This window comes from Lathamus discolor, chromosome 2 (genome assembly GCF_037157495.1).
Source record: "Lathamus discolor isolate bLatDis1 chromosome 2, bLatDis1.hap1, whole genome shotgun sequence".
In the NCBI taxonomy this organism is placed as follows: domain Eukaryota; kingdom Metazoa; phylum Chordata; class Aves; order Psittaciformes; family Psittacidae; genus Lathamus; species Lathamus discolor.
The window spans coordinates 87192140-87211234 of record NC_088885.1 but is presented as its reverse complement, the minus strand read 5'-3'; the positions used below and the strand labels follow the sequence as shown (position 1 = coordinate 87211234).

The window sequence follows — 19095 nt, the reverse complement described above, 5'->3', positions numbered from 1 at the left end:
ACATTTAAATCTGGACCTCTGCACGAAAGAAAAGGATTATTAGTTTGAGAGTTCTCCATGATTAAGAACAAGGCATGATTTACAGGGTTGTTTACTACTTCTGTGATAATTACTGGAAAATAAAAGTTTATGTTTAGTAAAAATGGGTGAAGTAATAATTTATTGTGGACATAATTTTGTGGAGTAAATCACAAGAAAAGTCTTCCTTGTTAATTATTCTTGAGGTTTATGGTATGCCTAACTCTTAAGAAACATTGGTTTTACATGAATTAAACCAGTTCTTCTGAATAACCTTGCTTTATTTTAAAGTCAGGGTGTATAGTGTGTTATAACTGTTCTCTCATCCCCCTTTCTTCTTCCCCTTTCCCCTTTTCATCTTGGCTTGGCTCAGCACAAGAACGCAAGATCTGTGTGAACAAGCCACAGTCCATTCTGTCTCCAAGAATGGCAAGAGAACCTGGTATTAAAAGGCAGCACGCAAGTTTGATCACCTTTTTGGTCTGTTACTTTCATACCTTGTCAGGCTCCACACTTGTATTAGCAATATCAGAGGGTATGTTCCTGCCCTGTCTTTTCATTATTGGTTTATGGCCAAGGTATTCATGAATTTGTTTAATCTCTTTTTGAACTTGCTGGTACATTATGGCCTCCACTGGCAGAAAGTTCAAGAAGGTCACTATCTGCCAGATAAAGATGTACTTCCTTTTCATGTGTTTCAAGTTAATCTACTAGTTTAATTCAGTGCCCTTTTAATCTAACTGCCCAATGAATTTTTACTCCCTTTACACAATAAGGAGGAAGCTGATCTTGAAAAATCTCTGAAAGTGGTCCTGTAGTGGGCTGGCCCACTTTGTCTGAATATTTGTATTTTAACAGTTTAATTATGGGAACAGGTTCTTTTCTGGTTACACAGTGAATAGCACTCTTTTCCCAACCATTTTGCTGTAATTACACTTATGTGTAAGAAGTCATCCCAAAGAGCTACAGAAATTAGCTGAAGCCTCATTACTGCTTTATCCAAAGCAGTACCTTCCCCTAACTTAAACAGCACATTTAGATTTGCGTGCCTCCTTCAGTGCCAAAATGTCATACATCTCAAGGGGAAATTCTGGTCAGCGTAACGTTGAGTGAATTTTACACATGATGCCAAGCCGGTTATGATTAACCATTTAGCACAATCTTTAAAAGGCTGTCTAGCTGGGAAACTATGAGTCATTGTTGGAACTTAATTTGTATAAAATGAATGATTAGTATCTCTTTGTACAGTTGTTCTCAGTGTCAAAAGCAAAATCCCCTGTGGTACCCTATATGCTAGGAAAGACAATTTTAATCTGTAAAATACGTTAAACTTTCTACTCCAGATACTCTCTAGAATTAAGGCACTGCATTCAGAGTAGAAACTGATGACACTAGGGAGACAAAATTTCTGAGAAAAGGTTGGGTCTATGGGCTCCAAAACCAGGTTAGGTCCACTGCAGTTTGTGCCATCACAGTCCAGATCAGTGACCTTTCCAGTGACAGTGTCTGTGAAACACCAAGTATTATCAGCTTCATACCAGTTCTCCATGGTCACTGTCACCATTATAGGTCAAAGGCTGAAGTGGCCAACGTACATCTGGGAGATCCTGGAGCAAAAATGACAGCATTAAAAATGCTCAGAATGGGCTGATTTAAAGAAGGAACTACATTTTGCAAGATGCATGAAGTTGCTTAACTATATTTTTACGTTGTATGAATGTGAATATCATCGGTGATATCCAACGCCATGCTGTGATTATACCATTTGCTGTCCGAGTTTCTCTAATGGCATCACTACAGCAATCTGTATGAGAGCTTTCACTGCCTTTCACAGTCATGATATATCTAGACAGCCACACCATGGCCGCTCATCATCCTTTAAATTGTGGTGGAAAAGAACTGCTTACATAGCAGATGAAACTGTGGCACTGTTGAAGTGTGGGAGAAGAGATACAGTAAGCAGCAAACACACTCAGAGTTTGCTAACTCTGACAGTCAAGGATAATGGGCAAGAGTACTGGATACCACTTAATCAAAGCAAGAAAGCCACGTACTTCTCTGTAAGGTGTTACTTCAATGTTAATTAAATGTGAATGCTATGTGCTATAAGGCATACCATCAATGCCCCAGTACTTCTCATTTCTAAGTTAGGGATAACATGAGCTCCTTGAAAAAGTCTCTGAGAATCAAATTCCTAAAGCAGTCTAAGCTCAGATCAGGACAAAAAGCATCTCATGTTTCAACTAGGCAGTTGTAGTGATGACTCATAGAATCATAGAATAGTTAGGGTTGGAAAGGACCTCAAGATCATCTAGTTCCAACCCCTCCGCCCTGGGCAGGGACACCTCACACTAAACCATGCCACACAAGGCTTCATCCAACCTGGCCTTGAACACCGCCAGGGATGGATCATTCACAACCTCCCTGGGCAACCGATACCAGTGTCTCACCACCCTAACAGGAAAGAATTTCCTCCTTATATCCAATCTAAACTTCCCCTGTTTAAGTTTGAACCCGTTACCCCTTGTCCTGTCACTACAATCCCTGAAGAAGAGTCCCTCCCCAGCATCCCTATAGGCCCCCTTCAGGTACTGGGAGGCTGCTATGAGGTCTCCACTCAGCCTTCTGTTCTCCAGGCTGAACAGCCCCAACTTCCTCAGCCTGTCTTCATACGGGAGGTGCTCCAGTCCCCTGATCATCCTCGTGGCCCTCCTCTGGACTTGTTCCAACAGTTCCATGTCCTTTTTATGTTGAGGACACCAGAGCTGCACACAATACTCCAGGTGAGGTCTCACAAGAGCAGAGTAGAGGGGCAGGATCACCTCTTTCGACCTGCTGGTCACGCTCCTTTTGATGCAGCCCAGGATACGGTTGGCTTTCTGGGCTGCGAGCGCACACTGCCGGCTCATGTTCATTTTCTCATCACCCAGCACCCCGAAGTCCTTCTCCACAGGGCCGCTCTGAATCTCTTCTTTGCCCAGTCTGTAGCTGTGTCTGGGATTGCTCCGACCCAGGTGTAGGGCCTTGCACTTGTCGTGGTTGAACTTCATAAGGTTGGCATCAGCCCACCTTACAAGCATGTCACAGTCCCTCTGGATGGCATCCCTTCCCTCCAGCGTATCAACTGGACCACACAGCTTAGTGTCATCGGCAAACTTGCTGAGGGTGCACTCAATCCCACTGTCCATGTCAGCGATGAAGATGTTAAACAAGACCGGTCCTAACACCGATCCCTGAGGGACACCACTCGTTACTGGTCTCCAGCCAGACATTGAACCATTGACCACATCAAGGATTGCTTCCTACACAGTTTCAAAACAGTGTTAGGCTCTGTGGTTATGGCCCACTTTGGTGGAACAGGCTGCTTTTGATAGTGACAAAAATAGTGCACTGTAAATTAATAGTGTTTACTGACACATCAAGGGCAGACATGCAGTGACTCACATTGGCGACTCTTCTAATGGGACAATGGCATCCTTCAGAGCATGGCATCATGGTCTTTTAATGCTTGTGTGAGCAATATTTTGTTAATTCTCACAAAAAGATCATGAAAAGGGTCAAGGACTGCTGTTCGTTCTGCGGAATGTGACTCCAGAAAGCCTGTCTTCTCTTTCTATCTGAAGAACCACTGTACTCAGAAAGCGTTTGAGTATTGACTTCTACAGTATCAAACTTAGATACAGCAACATTCTGAAATATGTTGAAAGGTCCAGAGCCTTGCATACTGTGTATGCCTGCTCTCAGAGATAGATGAAGGGTGGAAGCATCTTATTTCAGGGTACTTTAAAAAAAAAAGGAACCTCTGTGTTAAATGGAGCTCTCAACTCCTTGCGATATTAGACCACTACTCGAAATAGAAGAAAAGGATTGGGGCCAAGAATCAAGAGATATTAACAAGAGCCATTCTTGATGTGCATTTTGGATGAAAGTTTCTGTCTTAGCATGATTAATATATCTCCTGCTTTAGAACAGTATTCTCAGATCCATATTTCAAGATGTAAATATAAGGATTGACAAGTTAATTTGTTATCAAGTATTCTTTAACTTAGTTCCAGTCCAATTCAGCCTGCTCGAAGCTGAGTAATGAAGAATTTGATGTCTGAATATGTAATGTCAAGAGGGGTTGACACTTCTCAAAACTCTGTCTTTAGTTGTGGAAGATTGAAATTACCCATTCATTTTGAGTAAGGAAATTAGTGGGGTAATTTAAAGAAAGGATACATGTTTACAGCAGTATAACAAATTCGGAGCTGATGCTGCTGATACCACTAGAAGCACTGAAATATACCAAATCTTTTTTTATGTGCTTAGTCGTCTGTTTTATGTCAAAGTTGAAAAGCAATAGCATCGTATTATATCTGATGTCACTAATGAGTTCTAGTAATTATGTAGCATGTATCTCACAGTTGGGGTGGATTATTTATTCAAACCATATTTAAACATGGAAAATATGCAAGTTCTATTTTTTGAATACAAGACAGACAAGAATAATTTATTTTCTAATCATAAAATCCTCACAAATATGTAAATGCCATATTCCCCCTAGTAAATTAGAAAGCTAAATTTAGGAACAGCAAAACCTTGTTTTCATGAAAAGTCACTGGGATTGGAAGCATTTGAAATCCTTCTTCCATGACTAGGGTCCAGGATTCTCCTTCAAAATGTTTTTTAACTGCAAACATGTCTTAGAAAGCTGGTCTTACATGCTGGTGAGGTATATTGCCTCTGGCATTCATTCATCTTATGCCTATGTTAAAGGATCTTTCACATCCTCATTGCTGTATAACTCATTGTTCACGTTTTCCCCCTACCCTGATGCCTGTTACTGTGACAGAAGATGATTGTTTTAACATGATTGGTTCTCAGCAAAATAACATTGGCTGTTACTTACATTTTTGTTAGCTTTCAGAACTCATGAGTATGAATTGCTTATTTTTTTGTCTGTTATTTCTCCAGGAATTGAACCTAAGCTGACCAGTTCATAATTTGTCAGCCTTTTCATCAGCCTTTCAAAGACAGATGCTGGAACTTTCTACATCTACATCTTTCCCAAGTTTTGAGACTATCAGTTAGTTCTCTCAGTATCACAGTTGATTTTTACCCGTCCAGGACAATTTGAAAACATCATACATACATAACCCTTACATTATCTAGACCAAGTTTGTGAACCCTTTTCTTTGCTGTTGTTTTTATTAACATCTGATCTCAGTTAAAACTTCTAGGGAGGACACAAACTAAACAGATATCAGACTTCTGTTAGATTGTGCTATCTGCTGGTAGACTGAAAGACTAGAGAAGTTTTTTTGTTACTTTATTCTCCCTTGTGTCCTTTGCAGTTCCCTTGTGTTTCATGCCATTGAACACTCTGACTCCCGAACATATGGGATGGTTGGGCAGTATGAGTGGTCTGGAAGGAGCTGGATTAAAGTAATAGAAGAATTGGAGAAAAATGAGTGGGGAAGTGGACTTCCTGCTCCATCCAATTCTGTGTCCATGATGAAGAATGCCTCCACTGTCTTATAGATACGCATGCACTAGAATTCAGTTTTGAGTATGTAATCATCACATGCAGATGTGAAGAAAACAAACTAACAATAAGGAAAGTGAGCAGCAAATTGTTATCACTTATACCTGATTGAGAGCTTTCTGAGTTAAATACTGTGTGTACACAATTTTTAGATAGTTAATAGGCTTGTAAGTCAACTAAAACTGATGGAGAGGCTTATGTAGGGTTATAATTAAATGTAATTTGGCACATTTTCAGAATTGCCTACTTACTTATGTGTGCAAAATCTGTCCCCCAAATCTAGTTGCATTTTCTCAAATATGTGTTGGAGGTTGGAACATATGCATACCACCAAATATATAAACTTTTTTGTGTATAGCAAAGGAATCGTGTTGTAGGTTGGAACATATGCATACCATCAAATATATAACCTTTTGTGTGTATAGCGAAGGAATTTTTTGCTGTTACAGGTTGGGTTGTGCATTTGGAGAGTTTATTCCATAAAGTTAGTGTTGACACTAGTACCCCTTGAAAGATGCTGACAGTATATTCTCCTTATGGGCAGTGATTGTCTGAAGTAGTTTTTTTCACGTCCAAATAAATGTATTTGCTTAAAATGTAGAGTTTTAATGGAATTTGGCAAGAGATGTATAGATAAAGTATAATGTTATTAAACCAAAATGCTTAGCTGAACTTTTTTTTTTTTTGCTTAATGTTATATTAAATTATGAATTTTGACTGCATCAGGATGAACAGAATTTCTCTGCGTTGAAATTGAGGTCATGTGGAGGGGTTTGGCCCGTTGTTTCGTAATGCAGTTCACAACAAAAACCACCAGACCCAGGAGAACTATATGCTATCTGTAAACAGAGTGTTAATGAAATTAAAATTTTAAAAGATAAATTTTAATTTGAACTATTTGAGGTTTTGTGTACTTCTTGAACCATAATATAGGATCTTGAAATGTATTTCTTAAATATAATGTAAAATTTCCAGCATTTTTTAAAATGAATTTTTCCTAAATTGATTTTCTGCTGTTAATAGTAAATTTCCTGTAAAAAAACTTGATGTGCAACCTTATGCTAAAGACCGTTCAAAATTAAATGCTATTTCTTCAGCGTTATTTCAAAGTGAATTTGACATGTTTCTTTTTTGTCTTGCTGTCTTGTACAGGTGTCATTTTTCTTGTTCATTATTTTTGTGGTATATACCATGCTGCCCTTCAACATGAGAGATGCTATAGTTGCCAGCGTCTTGACCTCTGCATCTCATACGATTGTGCTGAGCGTCTGTCTGTCAGGTACAGCTGTTGTAAAGGAACACTTGGTTTGGCAGGTAGGTGCTTTGTGGAATTAATGATTAATTGTGCACTGAATAGCCTGGCAAGTGAGCCAGGAGTGCCTCAGTGGGTGCTTGAGAGTATAAACGTATTTCCCTCTTAATTTTTGAATTGCTGCAGACTTAAGTCACAGGTACTCACTTTCTAATAATGAGAGTGTCAGTAATGTTATGTCTTGCTGAATCACATACTTAAGTGGTAGAATCTACACTCACATAGGGCTTGCCAATGCAAAAGCCAACACTAGATGATCTTGAGGTCCTTTCCAACCTTAACTATTCTATGATTCTATGATTCTTTGCTAAAAAAACTGCATGATGCAGCTGTATTGTGATAGTTGCCTTACCACTCTGGTATGTAAACCACATTGATCCTCTCCTCACCTCAGCCTGACTTCTAAGAACAAAGATTTTTTTCAGGTATCAATGTTATCTATGACTCAAAAAAGCATTGCTGCTTTGAATACCCTGAGATCTGCTGGGTTAAAGATCTGCTGTGAAGACTCTGCCCTTTCCAAATCTGCTGTAGGGCATCTCCTGTAATTCTCACCCCTTTATAGGAATTTCACAGCCTCCTCCTGTTTGGGCCCCCTGACTGAAGGGGACTGGCTGGCTCCAGACCCCATGACATTTAGGGAACCCATCTGTGTTTGCAGTTGGGTCTTGGCTTATAACTCAGCTCTGACAATTTGCTACATGACATACTGCAGATTAATAATTTTTAAAAATCCAAATATTAGGAGTTGTTTTTCGTACTGTTTTGCAGAAGATCTTTTAAATGGTGAAATACTACAGTTTTTGTTGTAGTACTGTGATGATCCCAGCTGTCATTGGTAGAAATCTGCATTTTTCAGGAAAACTTTAGATTTCATTTTGAAAAGCAAATACACGTGTGTTTTCTAAATATAGCTATGTCATTTTAGAGAAGAGAATTATTTTAAAATTTGCATCAACATGATGCTGAAGCTTAAAAGTAAGTACATTTTTTTAAACATACCAACAGAACAAGAAAGACAGACTTTATGCTATTTATTGTGAATAGCATGAAAAATGAAGCAAATAGTTTCTACTTACCTTTTAAGTTACTTGAGCGATATTTTGAAAAACATTGTGCCTCAAAGAATGACTTCAAAATTGCAGTGATTTTGCAGAAGGCATGCCTTGTAAGTTATTGTTCAGGAAAATACATTTTATTTCCAGGTGTGTTATATGGGATACTGGAATTGAAGTCCCATAAACAAAATATGTTCTAAGAATATTTTCTGTAAAATTTTAGCAGGTGACATAAGTGGGTATGCTTTTCTCTTGCTGATTTGGGTTAGTTGTGTGTTTTTTGCAGAGGTTGCTAAGAAGTGCTATATGTTAAGCAAGGGCTGTGATCATTTCAGTCAATGTAGTGCTTTAATAATTGAGTTGTTATTGACAATTGTGGTGGAATAAAACATGGAGAATCTTATTCTTGGGTTTATGTCAATCTATGGCTTTTATTCTGCGCGTAGATAAGCTGCTAAAACAGTTTTATAGTTAGCAGCTCCTTCCTTAAAACATGGGTTAAAGCTGCTGTTTGCAGAATTTTTTATTTTTCGTGTCTATTTTTTAATTTATTTTTTTTCACCTTTCTAGACCATTAAAATTTGATATATTTAAAACAGTACTTTCAGAAGATGTTACATTTCTAGACACATCCACTCTCCAGAATAAAAAGAAAAAAATCATGCACTGTGATATGGTTACAACACGATCGAAAGCTGTAGTGAGTACTAATGTGGGTATCCAGACTGAGCCTTCCTGCAGACATGCAGCTGTGCAGGTCTCTGGCTGCAGCTAATGCCTGAGCCTGGCACTTGTATTGGAGGGAGCCAGTGATACTGCTTGTGTTCGCTGTGAGCAAATAAATGACCTGCTCAGGCAGGTGGCTGAACTGAGGGAGGAGGTAGAAAGGTTGAGAGCCATTAGAGAGTGTGAAAGTGAAATAGATTGGTGGAACCACACCCTAAGGCAAGGGCAGAGGGAAGTGGTTCAACAAGCTATGGATCCCCTTCCCTCCTACCATCAGACAGAAGGAGAGAGCTTAATGGACAAGGATGGATGGAGGGAGGTTCCTCCTCGGAGAGGTAAGCGAAAACCCTCACAATCCCTTCCTCCCTCCCAGTTGCCCTTGAATAACAGGTACGAGGTCTTGGAAATTCAGGGCCAGGTGAATGGAGATGGTGAGGCAAATCTATCTAGTGAGTCACCCAGGGCTAGTCACTCACCCCCATGCCTCAGAACTTCCCCAACCAAGAAGAAAAGAAGAGTAATTGTGGTGGGTGACTCCCTTCTGAGGGGAACAGAAGGGCCCATTTGTCGACCGGATCCACCACACAGGGAGGTCTGCTGCCTGCCTGGGGCTCGGATTAGAGATGTTAAAAAGAAGCTCTCTGAACTGGTGCAGCCGTCTGACTACTACCCACTGCTGGTTTTTCAGGTTGGCAGTGACGAAATTATTACGAGGAACGTAAGGGCGATGAAGAGAGACTACAGGGCCCTGGGACGGCTGGTTAAAGGGTCTGGAGCGCAAGTGGTGTTTGCCTCCATACCTGTTGCAAGCGAGGGTGAAGGGATATATAAGAAGACTCTGCAGGTTAATGTATGGCTACGTGACTGGTGCCAAAGGCAGGGGTTTGGGTTTTTCAGTCACGGGCTGCTGTATGGGACACCTGGTTTGCTGGTGACAGGCGGGATACACCAGTCCCAGAGAAAAAAAAGGGTTTTGGGGCAGGAGTTAGCAGGGCTTATTGACAGGGCTTTAAACTAGTTAGGAAGGGGGGAGGGGATTTAACTGGGCCTGTTGGGGACAAGCCCAAGAGGAACATGCTAGGGATTGAAGGATGGCGGGCTAAGGAGGACTATCAATCTCTTGTTTCACTTGTGGGAAAGGATAGCTCTTTAGACCCTGTCCCGCAGGGGAAAAAGAGTACTAGGACTGGCTCCCTGAAATGCCTGTACACCAATGCACGCAGCATGGGGAATAAACAGGAGGAGTTAGAAGTCTGTGTGCGGGCTAAAGGTTATGATCTAGTGGCGATTACAGAGACATGGTGGGACAGTTCACATGACTGGAATGTGGTCATGGATGGCTATGTCCTTTTTAGGAAAGATAGGTCAGCGAAGCGAGGTGGTGGAGTTGCTCTTTATGTGAGAGAGCAACTAGAATGTATTGAGTTCTGTCCGGGGTCGGATGAGGAGCAAGTGGAATGTCTGTGGGTACGAATCAAGGGGCTGACTGGCACGGGTGATACAGTTGTGGGGGTCTATTACAGACCTCCTGATCAGGACGAAGGAGTTGATGAGGCTTTCTACAGGCAACTGGAAGTAGCCTCACGACTACATGCCTTAGTCGTCGTGGGGGACTTTAATTACCCCGATATTTGCTGGAAGACTCACACAGCCAGTCATTCACAGTCTAGGAGGTTCCTCGAGTGCATTGATGATAATTTCTTAATGCAAATGGTGGACGTACCAACTAGGGGAGCAGCGCTGCTAGATTTAGTACTCGCCAACAAGGAGGGTTTGGTCGAAGTGGTGACGGTCAATGGCAGCCTTGGCTGCAGTGACCATGAGATGGTGGAGTTTAGGATCCTGTGTGGGAGGAACAGAATACCTAGCAAAGCCACAGTTCTGGATTTCCGAAGGGCCAACTTTGGTCTCTTCAGTCAACTGCTAAGGGAAGTCTCATGGGAAAGTGTACTAGGCGGTAAAGGGGCTCAAGATAGTTGGTTAGCATTCAAGGACCGCTTCTTCCAAGCTCAGGATCGGAGCGTCCCAATGAGTAGGAAGTCAAGTAAGGGATCTAGGAGACCGGCGTGGTTAAACAAGGAGCTGCTGGGCAAACTCAAGTGGAAAAGGAGAATCTATGGATTATGGAAGGAGGGGCTGGCCGCTTGGGAGGAATATAGGACAGTTGTTAGAGGATGTAGGGAGGCAATTAGGACAGCTAAGGCCTCCTTGGAACTCAATCTTGCTAGTCGGGTTAAAGACAATAGAAAGGGCTTCTTCAAATACATAGCAAATAAAACTAAAACAAGAGGCAATATAGGCCCACTGCTGAACGAAGTGGGTACCCTGGAGACAGAGGATATAAAGAAGGCAGAGGTGCTGAATGCCTTCTTTGCCTCTGTCTTTACTCCTGCAGACTCTCCCCGAGGGCCCCGGATTTCTATAGCCCCAGAAGGAGTCAGGACAAAGGAGGAGTTTGCTTTGGTAGATGAGGATTGGGTTAGGGATCAGCTATGCAAACTGGACATCTGTAAATCGATGGGTCCGGATGGAATGCACCCACGGGTGCTGAGGGAGCTGGCGGAGGTCATTGCTAGGCCACTTTCCATCATCTTTGGTAAGTCGTGGGAAATGGGCGAGGTGCCTGAGGATTGGCGGATGGCAAAGGTCACACCAATCTATAAGAAGGGCAAGAAGGAGGACCCGGGTAATTATAGACCGGTCAGCCTTACCTCCATCCCTGGAAAGATGATGGAACAACTTATTCTTGACTCCATCACTAGGCATATCAAGGATGAGGGGGTCATTAAGAACAGCCAACATGGTTTTATGAGGGGGAAGTCATGTATGACCAACCTTATAGCCTTCTATGAGGAAGTGACTAGGTGGAGGGATGATGGTAGAGCGGTAGATGTGGTTTTTCTTGATTTCAGTAAGGCATTTGATACTGTCTCCCACAGCATCCTCATAGATAAGCTGAGGAAGTGTGGGCTTGACGATCAAGTAGTGAGGTGGATCGAGAACTGGTTGAAAGGAAGAAGGCAGAGAGTTGTGGTCAATGGCGCAGAATCTAGCTGGAGGTCTGTGACTAGTGGAGTTCCTCAGGGGTCGGTGCTGGGACCGGTGCTGTTTAATATTTTCATCAATGACCTGGATGAGGGAACTGAGTGCACCCTCAGCAAGTTTGCTGATGACACAAAACTGGGAGGAGTGGCTGACACACCAGAGGACTGTGCTGCCATTCAGCGAGACCTGGACAGGCTGGAGAGTTGGGCGGGGAGAAACTGGATGAAATTTAACAAGGGCAAGTGTAGAGTCTTGCATCTGGGGAAGAACAACCCCATGTACCAGTACAGGTTGGGGGTTGACCTGCTGGAAAGTAGCGAAGGGGAAAGGGACCTGGGGGTCCTGGTAGATAGGAGGATGACCATGAGCCAGCAATGTGCTCTTGTGGCCAAGAAGGCAAATGGCATCTTAGGGTGCATTAGAAAGGGAGTGGTTAGTAGGTCAAGAGAGGTTCTCCTCCCCCTCTACTCAGCCTTGGTGAGGCCGCATCTGGAATATTGCGTCCAGTTCTGGGCCCCTCTGTTCAAGAAGGACAGGGAATTGCTTGAAGGAGTCCAGCGCAGAGCCACAAAGATGATTAAGGGAGTGGAACATCTCCCTTATGAGGAGAGGCTGAGGGAGCTGGGTCTCTTTAGCTTGCAAAAGAGGAGACTGAGGGGTGACCTCATCAATGTTTACAAATATGTGAAGGGTAGGTGTCAGGATGATGGAGCTAGGCTTTTTTCAGTGATATCCAGTGATAGGACAAGGGGCAATGGGTGTAAACTGGAACATAGGAAGTTCCACGTTAACATCAGGAAGAACTTCTTTACTGTAAGAGTGACAGAGCACTGGAACAGGTTGCCCAGGGGGGTTGTGGAGTCTCCTACACTGGAGATATTCAAGGCCCGCCTGGACAAGTTCCTGTGTGATGTACTGTAGGTTACCCTGCTCTTGCAGGGGGGTTGGACTAGATGATCTTTTTAGGTCCCTTCCAACCCTTGGGATTCTGTGATTCTGTGATTCTGTGATGTACAATTAGTGTGTTTCATCTCTTCTGTAACTTCCTGTTTCATTCAGAAAAAAGAGGAAGTCTTTGAGCAGTTTCTGTTAAGAGTATTTAACTTCCAGGATGTTATTAATTTTCTATTCTTTCTTTGTAAAATGTTTCAAGTGTTCTGAGTAGTTTGGCAGTTTGAAAGTACTGAGTGCACTGCATTCTTACGAATGTGTGGAAGAGACTAAATACCACTGTTGCAGTTCATTTGCCCTCTGTACACTGAGATTACTATTGTTTATACTTTGGAGTGTAAGCAAAAAAATGTTTGTTTTGTGTTCTCTGCTATTGAAAATCAAGACCACAAATAAAGGATTAGATTGGAGATACCAATTACACTAAAAAGAGAAATAACATTTGTGAGTTGTATACCTCAAGTTGGTATGGGATGTGTGTGTGATTAACAACAACTTTGGGGTATAGTTATTTAAAAGGACCATGCTGTTGAATGTGGTGGGTTTTGTTGGTTTGGGGTTTATGGTTTGTTTGTTTGTGGGGTTTTTTTTTCTGTTTTTTTTTTCCTTTCTTTTTTCTGTTTTAAAAAAGAAAATTAAAAAAATATATTAATGAGGCCTGGACTGAAGCTACGTTGCAGAGTTTGGTTGCTATGGCCCAGAAATGGGGAAGACGGGTAGACAAATTCAAATGCTTACAGAAACACGTTCAGAGCTAAGTAAAGTAAACTTGGCTTGCAGACCTACATTTAACATGGACAAAAATACATTATTTTGATTTCAGGGCTACTGATTTGTCTCAAAAAACCCATAAAAATTATATTGCAGTGTTAGCAATAAATAGTGATTTCCTTTGGGCATGGATTTGTTTCTAGAGGACAGATAGAGATCCAGGAGTATGCACTTAAGAAGCAGACGGTGGTATAACAAATCCACCTGTAGGTAAACATCATATATTATAGCATATATATCCTGTATATATAGCAAGTATCCTTCTGTAGAGAGTACCTGCATCTCCTTTATAACTACTTCCTATGTAACAGAAGACTGATCAGATCTCTGAGCTTTCTGCTCTTTCGGCTGAACAAACACCATTCTTTCAGTCTTTTTTTTTTTTTCTTATGTCAAGTTCTCTTCCCTTATAATGCTTTTGGTAGCTCTCTGCTGGACCTTCTCCATTTTTTCAGCATCTTCCAGTGACTGAGTGCACCCTCAGCAAGTTTGCTGATGACACAAAACTGGGAGGAGTGGCTGACACACCAGAGGACTGTGCTGCCATTCAGCGAGACCTGGACAGGCTGGAGAGTTGGGCGGGGAGAAACTGGATGAAATTTAACAAGGGCAAGTGTAGAGTCTTGCATCTGGGGAAGAACAACCCCATGTACCAGTACAGGTTGGGGGGTGACCTGCTGGAAAGTAGTGAAGGGGAAAGGGACCTGGGGGTCCTGGTGGATAGGAGGATGACCATGAGCCAGCAATGTGCTCTTGTGGCCAAGAAGGCAAATGGCATCTTAGGGTGCATTAGAAAGGGAGTGGTTAGTAGGCCAAGAGAGGTTCTCCTCCCCCTCTACTCAGCCTTGGTGAGGCCGCATCTGGAATATTGCGTCCAGTTCTGGGCCCCTCTGTTCAAGAAGGACAGGGAATTGCTTGAAGGAGTCCAGCGCAGAGCCACAAAGATGATTAAGGGAGTGGAACATCTCCCTTATGAGGAGAGGCTGAGGGAGCTGGGTCTCTTTAGCTTGCAAAAGAGGAGACTGAGGGGTGACCTCATCAATGTTTACAAATATGTGAAGGGTAGGTGTCAGGATGATGGAGCTAGGCTTTTTTCAGTGATATCCAGTGATAGGACAAGGGGCAATGGGTGTAAACTGGAGCATAGGAAGTTCCACGTTAACATCAGGAAGAACTTCTTTACTGTAAGAGTGACAGAGCACTGGAACAGGCTGCCCAGGGGGGTTGTGGAGTCTCCTACACTGGAGATATTCAAGGCCCGCCTGGACAAGTTCCTGTGATGTACTGTAGGTTACCCTGCTCTTGCAGGGGGGTTGGACTAGATGATCTTTTTAGGTCCCTTCCAACCCTTGGGATTCTGTGATTCTGTGATTCTGTGATTCCTTAGCATTGTAGAAGTTAATCATGCCTTCAGTCTATCAGTAGAGAAAAATCAATGTTCAGAAGCTTTTGCTTATTTTGAGATTTGGCACAGCCTATCTTACTGGGTTTGTCATTCTTTTGTTGTTTTCTGTAAAGTTTTACAGCCAAAATTGGCTTTCATAAAGCTGAAAGGCTTAGCATGCTCTTGATTATCAGTGTTGGTTGCAGTCAGAAATACTGAGATAAAAGCTTCCTGCTGGGACAAAGAATCCTTCAACAAGCTTTGCTGCTTGCATGAACTAGTTTCTGTTTGACCTATGCATGTTTTTTGCGGGGAGGGAATCCACCTTGATTTAAAAATTGGAAGTGGTGGAGATGATAGCCCACAAGACTTCAATTTTTTTTCCATGCTTTTTTACTGTCAGTGTTGAAATTTTGTTCCTCTTTCCTGGTAGGAATTTGTCTAGCCTTGTCATCCAGCTTATGGAGCTTCGGGGTTTTTTGGCTGGTAGACTTACCAAGTAAGCATCCAATTTCTGTTTCTCCCGTTAGAGTACTTCTAGACTATCATGAATTGCCTCTTAACCTTTTTGACAGAAAAATAAATGAGTTGCCTGCTTTTGCACTAGCTAAGCCTTTCAGCACTTTCATAGTTCTTCTTCGAGTCGTTGTGCTTCATCAACATCTTTCTTCCAACGTGGACATTACCCTTAGAGGAACATGCCAGGAGCAGTTGCAGTGGTGCTAAATGCCAATAGGGGCAAAGTCTACAAAGAGGTTAGTGTGCTGCAGGGCTTGACACAGAGACACAGACTCCACAGTGATATACCCAGTTAGACTCCCCTTGCTGTTTTGTGGAGAGTTTAATGCATGGCTATGGGATCTGTGACAGGGAGGAGGAAAAAGAGTCCTGTGTTCCAGTCTCTGTTTATGAAAAAGTAACTGTGTATGTATGAGGTTCTTTTTTTTTTTTACTGTTGAAAATTTTAATCCTAACCCTTACAAGGCACATGGTCTGGAACCAGGACTCTGCCACGTCTTTCCAGGTAAGAATACTACTGCCAAGCAGAGGATGTTGTTCTGTCTACTCCTGGGAGCCTGGTGGTTAGGACTGATGGAAGAGAACATGACTCTATGGAGTTAAGGCATTTGCCTCAGAAGACTTCTGCGATTTAACATCCCTTTCAGTTATTGCTGGAATGTAAAGTATTTCACCGCCATCCCTTGCTATAAACACATAACCAGTTTCTCCCCAAGCCAGAATAGATTCTAATCAAATACTTAAGTTTTTCCTGCTCTGTTATCAACTGCTCAACCATTCTGATCTCATAATGTGTTGGTACTGTCGTTAGAGGTCATTTTGTCCTTAAGTTGTTAAAAAAGTGCTAACCAAAATGATTAAACATCCTATAAGCTTCCATTTTTCTTTTTCCTTGTGTTGCATATGAAGAGTGTGATTAGTCTTTACTAAACTTTATACTTTAGTATATATTACTTTAGTTTTTATAAAACAACTATTGTTTTACTCCCTCAGCAAGCAATTTTGTTGCTCCTGTAATCTTTTTCCATTAGCTGTGGCTAATTGTTTTCCAGACTGGCAAAATGACTGCAAACTGTCATTCCTTTTTTTTTTTTTTTTTTTTTTTAAACTAGTGTTCCTTACCTTTTGGAATTTTTTGGAGGTTTCTTTCAGCACTGTAAAAGGGGTCCCTTTTAGAGGCAAAAACTTACAACTGGGCAGCAAGCATATTTACATATATACATATATATAGAGTTGGTTTGTTCTTTTTTTTACTCTGTTCAAGAATGCATATAGCAAAAAGAAACGATTTGTAACAACTTTTATGTAAGTGGTGTTTGTTTATGGGATCAGTTCATTTCTGGTAGCCTGGATAAATGCTAAGATATTATTCTGTCCTGGTGGACAAAAACAAATGCTGGTGGACAAAACAAATTCCTGTTGTTTTCAGGAATGTTTGAATTGAGAAATTCCAAGGCTACAACTACAAGGTCTTGCATATTTACCATCAGCTAAGCTGAGATGTCCTATTATGATATGAATTTTATCCCATGTGCTATGAACAGCTAAAGATGAAGTTGCTACCTTATTCTTACATGATCTGCTGTTGTATATGCACCAACTGGTGTTAGTGTACATCCAGATTATGGTTTCTGCTTGACTTCTGATTCGTAAACTCTTGGTATAATTTGTTTCAAGATCTGTATTGATTAGGAGACTGGTAATTAGTTTTTTTTTGTCTTTTACTAAAGCCACGTTCCCATTTTCAATCCACTGTTTGTTCATTGATTTGTTTTTTCTTTAATAGGCCATAGCCATTGCTTTCTAACTTAGCAATCAGGCAAATCTTCCTGCTTATTTGAATCTCTAACTTTTCTGCTACTAGACCCTCTTTATTCCTGCTTAGAGGGGTGGGTGGCCCAGATGGCTTCTTCTGGGGCCTCATTCTTTGAAAATATTGATAGATTTAGTTTTACGGACACTCTTCAATGTTAGGTAGATAATTTTGGTAGGATGTGGCAGGCCTTCCTCTTTTTGGCTACTCACAAGCCTGCTGTTGGCGTCCTAGTGGTTGTGTCATTGTTTCAGTCCTCAGAGCACTTCCAGCAGGTACCCCCTGATGAACAAAACCCCCTCTGCTATGGCTGCCTTTGCCATGCTGATTCTTTCAGACTGTCCCAGAGTCCCACCAGCAATATGAGCCTTCAGACTTGTGTTGTATATCTTCTTCCACAGATAGCAGTTATAATCTTCTCTGTCTTTTCCGGAGTAACTAGTGAAGTTTTTTATTAAGTTTAAAATACAAGATCTGCTGTGTGTGTGCTTTCTGTCTGGAAAATTCATGTGTCTTGTCAAGGGAAACTTTAATCTGATAAGAACTGCACTTGGCGAAAGTGCACTGCATTTGAACACATGTACACAGCAACTCTGTGCATGTATGTACAGCTGGCCACACAGACTGACACACACAGTACTCACACAAACAGAACCAATGGCCTCATCCTGCTCTGCCCTCAGGTTGACCAGGATGAAGGTCTGTCAGTGGATGTGGGGCATTGCATATATCAATGCACATATATTGTGTGGATCCCTCCAGCAGCTGGGCTCAGACACCCAGTCTTCCCAGCAGCTATGCCCCTGGAGCCTGGTTTCCCCAGTTGCTGGCGTCTGGGCATGCAAGCCCCACTCCAGCTGCTGGTACAGCCCCTTTGCTCACAGCCGTGCACACACACATGGACATCTCTCCCAGATCCTGTCACCTACCCACCAGCTCTACCATTGCTAGTGCTCATACACTCGCACACCTGCATTTGCTCTGGTTGCTGACACGGGAGCCCCTGTAGATCATGGCCATACCCCAGTTACAGCACAAAGACCCATACACACACATTCACACAGACTAGGGAGTCCCTCACAAAGAAAAATGGAGTTTAATGAAGAGACAGAACTGCCTGACCTGCAGTTGTCATGGCCAGGCCAGCATACCAACAGGTAACCTGTTTAGATGCAACTGACTCCCTTTATCTCTTTATTTTCCCTCTATTTTTTTGTCTTTGCCCAGACCAGCAGTCTCTCCCTTTCCCTACTTTTGCCCTAAACATCCCATAAGCCTTGCATTGCCTTGTATCTGTTATGTGTCCTGTGCCCCCAAGCAGTGACCTCCCATAGTCCAAGAGGTGACCTATGTCTTGACGACCCATGGGGATGGGTGTCACACCTGAACACTAGGGCTGAAGCTCCCCTGGGACAGCCCAGAAAGGGGTCTGAACAGGGTGCCCCTTCCTCTGGGTCCTTAATTTGGGTTCCTCTCTGCCTTTGTGCCTCTGTTCCCCTCTGGGCTTGCTCAGGTTGGCTGAGGATGGCTCCTGTGATGGGTCTGGGAGTAGCTGGACATTATTCAGGCTTCCCCTTGCTATTGTGTCTCTGTGCTCCTCTGTGTATGTGTGTGCAACAATTACATGATTATTTCTATCAAGATTTATGAGATGATGCTTAACACATCTTTTACAATTCATACTTCATGAATATCTCTAAAATAACATACCATATCTAAATTACAGATATTCCTATAGATCTAGTTAGGGTTTTCAGAGTTAATAGTGCTGTTTATTCTTCTAGATCTTATCAGCTCTTAAAAAAATAAGTGATTCACAGTGTCAGATGATGGACCGGATTTTCCAAGATGGACAACTTTGATATGCATGGCATCTATTATATACATTTAGATATTCTAATCAACATTCAGCATATAGGCATATAACTTATGTTTAGACCACTGATTTAAACTTGTCGTTAACTGAATAAT

At 42.1% G+C, this 19095-nt stretch overlaps 1 protein-coding gene across 2 annotated transcripts in view; it reads left to right on the top strand.

Moving 5' to 3' along the window:
* Positions 1-19095, top strand: part of ADCY2 (adenylate cyclase 2) — a 214993-nt gene that overhangs the window by 59681 nt on the left and 136217 nt on the right. For both annotated transcript variants that reach the window (XM_065667665.1, XM_065667664.1), the window contains exon 3: positions 6698-6859. In XM_065667665.1, the coding sequence (XP_065523737.1) occupies positions 6698-6859 (162 nt within the window). The remainder of the gene's footprint in view (positions 1-6697; positions 6860-19095) is intronic.